Here is an 11596-nt window from a genome sequence, read left to right as displayed (position 1 = left end):
ATCAAAAGATGTCTGCACCGTTCGGGTTTTTTTTCCGGCACTTTTATGCAGCTGCACATTATTTGCTGTGGGGAAAAAAATTACGTATCCACTTGTCATACACATTTTGCCTGAGAATCACATATTTTGTGTTACTCAAACAAATGTGAAATGCAGTGTGCAGAATGCATCAAGAGCTGAAAACCAGAATTGAATCAAAGACAGCTTTATCTCAGAACATAAGCTTTGAGAAAAACTGATAACTATTTAATTAACATTTGCTTAATTAGCTATAAACAATCTGAATACTGACTATTCTGGCATTTTGTAGATGTCTGCAGATTATAACAATCACATATAATGTTATAGGAATCTGACTCGTTTACTGAATATTCAAATGATTCAACCCAATCGCTTATTTATGAATATAAACCAGCTAACAAGTTATTATCAGGTTATAATAAACTATTAGACAATTATTACATTGCTGTTATAGGGACCTGTAATTAACAAATTGACTGTACGGGCTGTTACCTGCAGTCTGTATAAAAGTGGAATTAGTTCCTTGTGGGGGCCAGATAAAACCCAAACATACTAACAGTATGTAGAAAGTACTTGAATTGCCTTACCATTAAACACAACTTAGCATAAATGTAAATTGTGTGTGTGTTTTTTTATGGAAACTCCCTGATCTTTTCGGGGACATTTGCAGGTCCCCATTAGAATAAAATATGTTTTAATAAACCCACAAAAGCTTCCCCAAAAGGAATGTGATCTCTGGCAAAAATAGTGGGAAACTAACATCCTTAAAGAAAAATCTCACTCTCTCTCTCTCTCTCACTCACACACACACACACACACACACATATACAGACAGTATATACAGTCTGAAGTTAACCAAAGTTCCTCAAGATCTTTTGGAGGATCAAAAATGTATGAAATATCAAATTTCCATTTCTGAGTGAGAACAGACGGTCCTCACACAACACAAAGTCAACACAAAGAGATCCCTTGGACAGTCAAATTCAAATTCCAATTTTATTCGTCACCTACACAGTCATGCAGTCCTTCACATGCTTATCCCCTCTTGCCTTAAGGAAAGGAGGAGAGGTGAACGTATCACCTGCTCAGCCCGTGGAGGACTCATGCCGATAAGGCGCGGTTGAGGCTTTGCTCTGTGCTGCCTGTAATCCCCTCCATGCATCGACACGGGCTCCTATCATTAGATAACGGCAGCTTTAGCCAATGTAATTAGCGTTGTTGGAAGGCATACATGGTAGCTGGGGAAGGCTAATGGGGTTCTCTGTGCTTATCTGTTACCTAACCACTGGTGCCCGCGGTGCCCAGACGTGATATGGGCCTATTTCAGTCAGAGGTGAGGGAGCCTAGGCTCTTCCCCTTTGGCTGCACTCACCCCTCCATCCAAGTTAATTTAAAATCGTTAACATCTTTCTGTAAGGCAGTATTGCGTTCTGTAGGCTTGCCTGGGGAGGGGGATTGAGTCCAAGAGCACAGGCCTCAGTCCAGCAATGTCAAAAGAAACAGTGGGATTTAAATGATAGGGATTTGCGATGGCAGGCCTCTATGTGCCAGCGCAGCCGTGGTCTATAATCAGATTTTGTTTTAATAGCTTAATGTATAGTGCTTTGCTGCTGAAAAGAATATAAAAAGGAGGCGGCCTTTTTTAATGGAGACCTTTTAGAGCGCAGCCGATCCTCAACCCTCCATCTGGTCGCGTACGTGCAGAAATTGAATTTAAACAGGGTAAGGTCCATTTTCCTCAGTGTCATGTTATATCGCTCTTACCTACAGACACTCAATCAAGCGTCTATATTTTGCATAATTTTACATTGTACATATACATCATAAGAGTCTATATTTTTTATTGATTGTTTTTTTTTACTTCAATGATCATTTGCTAATCAAATTAGTAAGCATTGCCTCTCGATTTCCATAGATATGTCATCAAAAGTGCAAAATGCGGGCGGGGATTTTAATACCACACTAGTCAGACCACATATATATTTTTCACATTTACTCACCTCAGAACTGCAGGCAACCAGCCCAACAGCAGTACATGTCTGCAATGACCTGTGGGTAATTTGTCGAGACTTAAAACAGAGCTTACTGGATTAAATGATGTAGTGTGTGTGTGTGTGTGTGTGTTTGTGTGTGTGTGAGAGAGAGTGTGTGCAGACAGGTGCAGCTATTCAAGACCGGAACATACCAAGCAAGGGAGTGCGTGCTGTGCAGAGCCGTTTAAAGCAACACTAACCCAGGCTGGCTTGGGGCGGGGCTGCCTGCTGCTCACCTGCTTTATGCCTTGGTGGCATGGATTTGTCCTTAAGGGCAAAATCCTGCAAATTCAGCATCAATTCTGAAGAACCGAATCAGTTAATTTTTATATACAAACCTCATGACTGTTGATCCTGCTTTCTGCAGATTAGTTTAGTATCGTTATAGACAAACGGAAGGAAGGAAGGGTTGGTAGTTTAGGGTGGGATGTCAAGCGGGCTCATGCATCTGTGCACAGTTTCAGTCATAAGAAAATGAAGATGGAGGGCATGTTTCTGTCCCTTTCTATTCAAATTAAAGGTCTAGTGACAAAGTAAAAAGCCATAAAAGCTCTGGGTTTGATATTCAAATACTGCATTCTAGACCACAGGGTAATTGCTGTTGCTTCCCATATTAATCACCTATTTAGTTATGGGCCCCTTGACTATGGCTCTGCTGCTCTAGTGGTGAATTAAAGGTTCTAACATTACTGTAGTACCTTAGTTCTGAACTGAATACTTGAGTATGTAGAACAGGTGTGCATTACTAGTTAATAGTATGTGTACTACACTACTAGTCTATAGTAATGAAGCATACCTGTGCATAATACTAGTCCATGTTAGCTTGTATTCCTGAGTATGTTAGTACTAATTTGGAGTCTTGGAGTAGTGTAGTAGTTCAGTATGTAATTCTGGATGTAATGTAGTACTTTAGTGTGTAGTTCTGGATGTACTGTAGCATTTCAGTGTGTAGATCTGGAGTACTATAGTATTTCAGTGTGTAGTTCTGGATGTACTGTAGTATTTCAGTGTGTAGATCTGGAATACTATAGTATTTCAGTGTGTAGTTCTGGATGTACTGTAGTATTTCAGTGTGTAGATCTGGAGTACTATAGTATTTCAGTGTGTAGTTCTGGATGTACTGTAGTATTTCAGTGTGTAGATCTGGAGTACTATAGTATTTCAGTGTGTAGTTCTGGATGTACTGTAGTTCTTCGGTGTGTAGTTCTGGATGTACTGTAGTATTTCGGTGTGTAGTTCTGGATGTACTGTAGTTCTTCGGTGTGCAGTTCTGGATGTACTGTAGTTCTTCGGTGTGTAGTTCTGGATGTACTGTAGTTCTTCAGTGTGTAGTTCTGGATGTACTGTAGTATTTCGGTGTGTAGTTCTGGATGTACTGTAGTATTTCGGTGTGTAGTTCTGTATGTACTGTAGTTCTTCGGTGTGTAGTTCTGGATGTACTGTAGTATTTCGGTGTGTAGTTCGGGATGTACTGTAGTTCTTCAGTGTGTAGTTCTGTATGTACTGTAGTATTTCGGTGTGTAGTTCAGGATGTACTGTAGTATTTCAGTGTGTAGATCTGGAGTACTATAGTATTTCAGTGTGTAGTTCTGGATGTACTGTAGTATTTCGGTGTGTAATTCTGGATGTACTGTAGTATTTCGGTGTGTAATTCTGGATGTACTGTAGTATTTCAGTGTGTAGATCTGGAGTACTATAGTATTTCAGTGTGTAGTTCTGGATGTACTGTAGTATTTCGGTGTGTAGTTCTGGATGTACTGTAGTTCTTCAGTGTGTAGTTCTGGATGTACTGTAGTTCTTCGGTGTGTAGTTCTGGATGTACTGTAGTATTTCGGTGTGTAGTTCTGGATGTACTGTAGTTCTTCGGTGTGTAGTTCTGGATGTACTGTAGTATTTCGGTGTGTAGTTCTGGATGTACTGTAGTTCTTCGGTGTGTAGTTCTGAATGTACTGTAGTATTTCGGTGTGTAGTTCTGGATGTACTGTAGTTCTTCAGTGTGTAGTTCTGGATGTACTGTAGTATTTCAGTGTGTAGATCTGGAGTACTATAGTATTTCAGTGTGTAGTTCTGGATGTACTGTAGTATTTCGGTGTGTAGTTCTGGATGTACTGTAGTTCTTCAGTGTGTAGTTCTGGATGTACTGTAGTTCTTCGGTGTGTAGTTCTGGATGTACTGTAGTTCTTCGGTGTGTAGTTCTGGATGTACTGTAGTATTTCGGTGTGTAGTTCTGGATGTACTGTAGTTCTTCGGTGTGTAGTTCTGGATGTACTGTAGTATTTCGGTGTGTAGTTCTGGATGTACTGTAGTTCTTCGGTGTGTAGTTCTGAATGTACTGTAGTATTTCGGTGTGTAGTTCTGGATGTACTGTAGTTCTTCAGTGTGTAGTTCTGGATGTACTGTAGTATTTCAGTGTGTAGATCTGTAGAACTGTAATACTGGAGTCTGTAGTACTTGCCTGTACTCTGTATTATCTCAGTACTGCTGTATAAGTCTAGTTTCTTGACTTCTGTAGTACGTGAGCCTGGTCGCATTCTCAGAATCTTTTTATTTTATTTTTCTCATCTTTGCATTTCTACAAAATCTTAAATCAGCACTGGACATCAGTATTTTGTGCATCTTATTTTTATTTTACAGAAGTGAACATTTACAGACCTTTTTTTTTTACAAATCTTAATACCAATTTTGTGCTGGTGGTCTTGATTTGTACGCGGTGCTTGAGCTTGACTGGACTTGACATTAGCAGTCACGTCCCAATCAGTGCCCAGCACACACATAGAGCCTTTAGGGAATAACAACTTTACCAGGGTCTCTTTATGGCCTCCCAGTATCAGACCAATCATGAGGCAATCAAAAGAACTCGAACCACAAAACACAGTCTGAGTCTTACAACAAACTCAGAGGTCATTACCCCTTCACCCCTGTGGAGTCTTTGGTGAATTAAACTTCGGTGGATCCAGGAACTTCAGACACTGTCAATTTTTAATTTTTTTTAAAAAACAGACGCTGGTCTTTCTGGAGTTTGCAGGACCTTTTAACCTTTGAGTGATGAGGGAAAGAATTCCTGTTTAGCATGAAAGAGCACAAACTCTCGCTTTGCAACAGTCTGTCCGCTGCTGGCGGGCCTCATAAAAATCAATAATCCATTTTGTTAGCAATTTCATCTTTTCACAGATGACTCCATTTTTAATAATGTCTCCCTCCTGTTCTCCTGTCTTTCCCTCCCTCCACCCTGCCGCCTTTCCCAGACGGAATTTAATGGAAGGCCACACCACCGAACGTGGCAAGGCATCGGCTGCTTTGACCACAGCCTCCGGCATGTGAATCAGCACTTTGCCAAAGGAAACCTGCTGATTCATGAGCCCGGTGCCATGATTCTCCCTTAGAGCCAAAGCCGGTAAACTCCAGGACAAGAGCACTTGCATGTGTGTGTGTGTGTGTGTGTGTGTGTGTGTGTGTGTGTGTGTGTGTGGAGGTTTTGGAGGTGAACAGCTCAAGGCACCAGATGATGTAACACAAAGAGCACCGCCCATTCTGTTAATCTGCTAATCTCATGATGTCTATAGTGCATGCAACACAACGCGCCCGTCCCAAAGGATCATGGGACAGCTTGGTACCTTGGGGTTTCTAACTTGACTCATTTCAGGAGTTGCAGGGATTACTGGAGAACTGTTCACCTCCCTGGAGATGATCAAAATTAAAAATAAAATGAAAGCACAATTCAAAGAGGAGAATTACACAGCATAACATGCAACATGCAATATGTATACATAAAATAAAACCAGAACACCACACAATACATCACATCCACTTCAATATATGGGTGGAATTCTGTTTGATAAAAGGATCCGGACCGGAGTTTCATTGTTGTCATGTGAAATGTTCCCCAATCGTTTTCACCTGTGTTAATTGTATAAAGCTGCCCAGTTCCTTTCTGTTTGCTGTCAGGTCTTTAACGTTATGTTCTGTGTTCACCACTGTCAACGTCTCGGATGTCTCCCCTGTCCTGTGATTCACCATTAAACCCATGTTTCGTGATGTCAGGTGATTGCATCCTTCATTCCTCATCTCCTCGTCACTCTTCGTCCTGCTCTCTGTGCACCTGCCTCGTCATGCCCGCATGGACGTGACGGGTTTAACTTCAGATGTGGGGTAACATACAAAGAAAAGACAACGGACCTTCTGACTCACCATCCTGACATTTCAAAGGGATCATTCAGCTTCCATGGGTGCCCAAGACAGATAAAAATGTGTCTTTACGTCACTTAATGGGCCTGATTTGTTTCTCACTTTGGACCTTGATGTTGCCAATGGATTGCCTTTCCCAGGATTAGTCTTCTGCTTCACCCTTGGATCTATCAGCCCTATATCTATATATAGATAGATAGCCTACACGCTTGATTGTGTCTTACACCCAAGGTGATGTATAATTATTATATCATTATACAATAATCATTTTTGGCCAGAGAGGTTGCATTCATTTACAATAAATCCCTGTTGTAAAAATGTATAGGTAAGCAGCAAAACTGACGAGAACTAATCATGGACATGGACATAAAAAGCCAATTAACCATTTCTGTGACCCTTCAGTCTTTGTTATATAGCAAGTTCCTTCCACAATGCTCATACCAGGACTATCCAGGATTTGGGTTTATGCATCTCAGGGGTGCAGGAATGTTGGAGAAAACCTTAACAGAACACCCTGCAAAACTCCTGTACACTTCTCCTGATATAACGGGACAATTGCTGCCACCAAGTGGTCTTTTTGGGACACTGAATGACCTTTGGGGTGGACTTTGAAGTCATTGAAAGTCTCAAATATCAAGTCTAAATTGTTTTGTTAAGTACACAACTCCACATGTGTTCATTCATAGTTTTGATGCCTTCAGTGAGAATCTACCAACGTAAATGGTCATGAAAAACACATTGAATAAGAAGGTGTGTCCTTTTGGCCTGTACTGTTATACAAAAAAATGTCAGGTATATAACTAAAACTTTCTTTTTTTTTTTGTCTTTCCAAAACATTAGAAACATTATCAAAATTTGGAAGCACTTTTGGGAATGACACATCGGCGCATAAAAAAAATGATTATTAATCATTCCTCTCGACCAAAAAAAAAATACAACAACGGGAGAGTTGAACATCTTCTTGACTGGAGAGTCTTTGTCTGGACGGACACCTGTGCCGGTAAAATAAATCTCTCGCAGTTGTAAGAGGTGCGACCCAAAACGTCTTGTGCACATTGTAATGATGTTGTGGATAACGCCGCGTTTGCAGGTTTGTCCCTCCGCTCGTTCGTTTTATTCCGGCAGCTGCGGGCGGCGTTTCCGGGGTCGCGGAAGGACCCCCGGAGTTTGAAGCGAAAGTGGAAGATCGTCCGCCGAGCTTTTACTTGCCGCGACTTTTGGCTGATTAATACGCCGCCTGGCGATGTTTGTGACGACCGAGGACACGCCGCCCTGCTTCCGGGGTTACACGTTGGTTCTGGTGAGTGTTTGGTGAGCGTCCACTGGGTGCTAGTAGCCTAGTAGGTAACACGCGCCTATGAATTAGGAGACCCGGGTTCAAATCCCACTTACTACCATTGTGTCCCTGAGCAAGACACTTAACCCTGAGTGTCTCCAGGGGGGACTGTCCCTGTCACTACTGATTGTAAGTCGCTCTGGTAAATGCTGTAAATGTAAATGTTTTGCTGGCCGCTGGCGCGACTGACGGACGCGCTTCTCCCGGCAGCCCGCGGTGTCGGTCGGGAACGTGGGCCAGCTGGCGGCGGACCTGATCGTTTCCACGCTCGGCATGCCACGCGTGGGCCACTTCCACACGGACTGCCTCGTGCCGATGGCGGGGAATAATCCGTACGCCACGTCGGACCAGGACGCGGCCGTCCTGAGCACCAACGCTGAAGGTCTGGAGTCCCGCAACGAATAAATATGTGCACGTATCAGCAAGGATCTCACGATACGATTATATCGCGATATGTTGTGTGATGCCGTGCAGATTACGATATTCTACAGTTCGCTGAAATACAGGATCGCATTACATTAATAATTCTGCCAAAACAACTTAACTCAGAAGTGAGTTTTGGGGCTAAATTTGTATACTAAAATATCGATATTTGACGTCCCCGCATTGACACAATATCACGATATATATTGCTGTGCCGATGTTTTCTTACACCCTCTAGTATTTCTGTTTGCAGTGTATTCTTCGCCGGACATGAAGTTGGCCGTGCTGCAGATCCGGGCGCCCGTCGTGCAGGTTGGTGGCAGCGTGTTGCCAGGTGCAGCCCAGTAAACGTTCTCCCTTCACACCTTCATCACTGTCATGACGATGACGTCATGATTGTAAACACCTCGCTGCTTTGTGTGTTATTGCACCCGAATGCCGTCTGAGGACCACATCCACCGTCACTCCCGACTTCCCTGGTTCCCTTTTCACTTCCACGGCCAGTGGTGGCCTAGCGGTCAAGGAAGCGGCCCCGTAATCAGAAGGTTGCCGGTTCGAATCCCGATCCGCCAAGGTGCCACTGAGCAAAACACCGTCCCCACACACTGCTCCCCGGGTGCCTGTCATGGCTGCCCACTGCTCACTCAGGGTGATGTTAAATACATATGACATTTCATGGTGTCATCGTGTGCTGTGCTGTGCATCACAATGGCAATCACTTCACTTCTTTTCGTTTGTGCTTCCTCATTGATTGCTTTTTTTTTTTTTTTTTTTTTTTTTGCTGGTGTGCTACCTCCACATGTGTGCGTTTATGTCAAATGAGTCGAGATAATATACTGTGTATATTCACAACATTTCTCATTCTTTCCCTCTCCACGCTTTCCTGCAGACAAAAGTTAAACAGTTCCGCAGGCTCATTGTGTCCTGGATCAAATCGAGCGGATTCACCAGAACAATTTTGCTGTCCAGCAGTCATGCGTACCAGAGGGATGACCAGCAGTTACTGGGGTAAGATATATGATTATTGGGTCCTGAGTTCAGTGCAATAATAAATGGAAATATGCTCAAAACATTCACCAGACCATTGATGAATGGGGGGGGGGAGTGTGTGGCTGTACAGTGGGCCAGTGGTGGCCTAGCGGTTAAGGAAGCGGCCCCGTGATCAGAAGGTTGCTGGTTTCACAATGACAATCACTTCACTTTCACTACACCCAGAGATGAGTCTGTGGACCCTAGATATATATATTTATTTTTTGGTCCGGCAGCTCTCCCCTGCGATACCTTCTGAGCCCCGCCCTGCAGAACGAGGCTGGGGAGCGGGTGAAAGGGCTGCAGTGGCAAGAAATGGAGCGGGTGTGCGCCTTTCCTGGCATCAGTGACTCAGAGCAGCGCCTTCACATTCCTGGAGGAGGGATCACCAAGGGCTTGTACACCGACTGGTATGCAGAGATTTGTACAATAAAAAGTCTCCTGGCAGCTGTCTAAATGCATGCAGAGGATTCACATCTCATGAAAATGTCATTTAAATGTCATTAAAATGATGTCGCTTAGTGAGATTATTTTAAACATTTACAGCATTTATCAGACGCCTTTATCCAGTTACAGGGACCATCCCCCTGGAGACACTCAGGGTTAAGTGTCTTGCTCAGGGACACATTGGTAGTAAGTGGGATTTGAACATGGGTCTTCTGGTCCATAGGCGAGTGTGTTACCCACTAGGCTACTACCACCCGCTTATTTAACATTAATACAAGTTCCCCTAGCCTGTCTATGGTCCTGCAGTGGCTAGAAATGGTGATGGGTGTAAAGAGTGCTTTGGCCATTCTGCTTCAGAGAGCAGCAGCTCAGACAACCAGGTCTGAAATTTGTCCCTTTATGACGTCATAAGGGGAAAGGTTACCTCCCGTTTCTCATGCTTTTTCAGGCCAGAGAATTTCACACCCCTCCCCTAAAACATTATCAGTGGGCAGTGGTGGCCGAGCGGTTAAGGAAGCGCCCTCTCTCCTCCTCATTAGCATTTAAAACTTCAGACACTAAAACGGCGCGTCCTGGGAAAATCTCATTGTGGATCTGGCTAAAAGTGGCTTTAATTCTGCTCCAAGTGGACAGTAAGACTGATATAAAAGCAAAGAAAAACATAATAATAGGGGACCTTTTAAATCCTTTCCGCAGTTGTAAAGAGGATGTCGCGTTGGCAGTGGTCCTGATCTTCTGCTCGGAAGGCGACAACATTCCAGACGCATTCGCGCTGGTCAACCACCTGAACAACTGGCTGCAGCTGGTGGCCAAACCTGTAAGTGGAATGTGTGTGGGTCAAAGACTTTGAGAGCAGACCTAGCAGTGACCAGAAATGAAAGAACAGTCACTGTCTTCACATTTTGTCAACTTTTAATGACGTTTGGGTCATTTAGTGGCTGTTTTAACTTTGAGGTGGATTTAGAGGTTCACCTAAACATGCTTTTAAGTTACTTTTAAGACCATTTACGTTGGTAGATTCTCACTGAAGGCATCAAAACTATGAATGAACACATGTGGAGTTACGTACTTAACAAAAAAAGGTGAAATAAGTGAAAACATGTTTTATATTCTAGTTTCTTTGCTCTGATTACTGCTTTGCACACTCTTGCCATTCTCTCCATGAGCTTCAAGAGGTCGTCACCTGAAATGCTTTCCAACAGTCTTGAAGGAGTTCACCAGAGGTGTTTAGCACTTGGCCCTTGCTTCCTCTGGGGTCCAGCTCACCCCAAACCATCTGGATTGGGTTCAGGTCCGGTGACTGTGGAGTCCAGGTCTCCACTTTTTATTAAGTACATAACTCCACATGTGTTCATTCATTGCCTTCACCCTATCTACCAATGTAAATGGTTAAACTTTTGTCCTGTACTGTATGTCCAGATATTCAATATCAGGAAGGACGCCAAGCTACTTCAAGTTTTACAAACTGCTCACAAACTGATGGACTTCTCTGATTGGATGAATAGTTAAATTGTTCTTGCTACAGCAAAATCCAGGGGCCAAGGAATCCAGTGGGTAAGGAATTGGACTTGTAACCGAAGGTTTGCAGGTTGAATGCAGAGGACACATTTCGTTGTGTCACCGTGTGCTGTTCTGCAGTGCATCACTGTCACTTCAGGCCTTTTTGAAAGCACCGTGAAAACGCACCTTGATGGCATTACATCAACGAATAAGCCTGATGTTCTCCTGCTTTCCCTCAGGATCAGGGTCCTGTTCCGTGGCGGGTTCCTGCATCCTGGAGGCTGCTGTTCGGAAGTGGCATCCCCCCGGCAATCTTCTGACACGCGCACGCTCATAAACTCCTCCCATCGTTTACTGTGTACTCAGTGCATCTTAGACAATACTCAACAAGCTCAATCTTTCAATATTTGTTGGTATTTTTTTTTGTTAAGTTTTTTTTCCATTAAATGATTCCAGTTCCTGCTTTTGTCCATTCTTCTCCCTTTAACAGCCCGCACCCTACGACCAGACGCCCTGCACATTTCCCAGCAGGATCCAGCCGTCGCCCCGCTGTAGCTGCTTTGAATTGAATTCAGGGGCGGGGCCTGTCAGGGGGACACACAGGTGCCCGGTCATCTCGCTC

The 11596-nt window shown here is 43.6% G+C and overlaps 1 protein-coding gene across 1 annotated transcript; it reads left to right on the top strand.

Moving 5' to 3' along the window:
* Positions 1-7390: 7390 nt before the first annotated feature.
* psmg2 (proteasome (prosome, macropain) assembly chaperone 2) lies at positions 7391-11433 on the top strand. Its single transcript, XM_028964105.1, has 7 exons — positions 7391-7539; positions 7786-7957; positions 8252-8310; positions 8888-9006; positions 9264-9437; positions 10171-10291; positions 11214-11433. The coding sequence occupies exons 1-7, from the start codon at positions 7483-7485 to the stop codon at positions 11292-11294; spliced, it is 783 nt and encodes a 260-aa protein (XP_028819938.1). The 5' UTR covers positions 7391-7482; the 3' UTR covers positions 11295-11433.
* The last annotated feature ends 163 nt before the right edge of the window (positions 11434-11596 follow it).

This window comes from Denticeps clupeoides, chromosome 20, assembly GCF_900700375.1.
Source record: "Denticeps clupeoides chromosome 20, fDenClu1.1, whole genome shotgun sequence".
Taxonomy (NCBI): domain Eukaryota; kingdom Metazoa; phylum Chordata; class Actinopteri; order Clupeiformes; family Denticipitidae; genus Denticeps; species Denticeps clupeoides.
The sequence above is the reverse complement of the archived record's forward strand: the minus strand, read 5'-3'. Positions and strand labels throughout refer to the sequence as shown.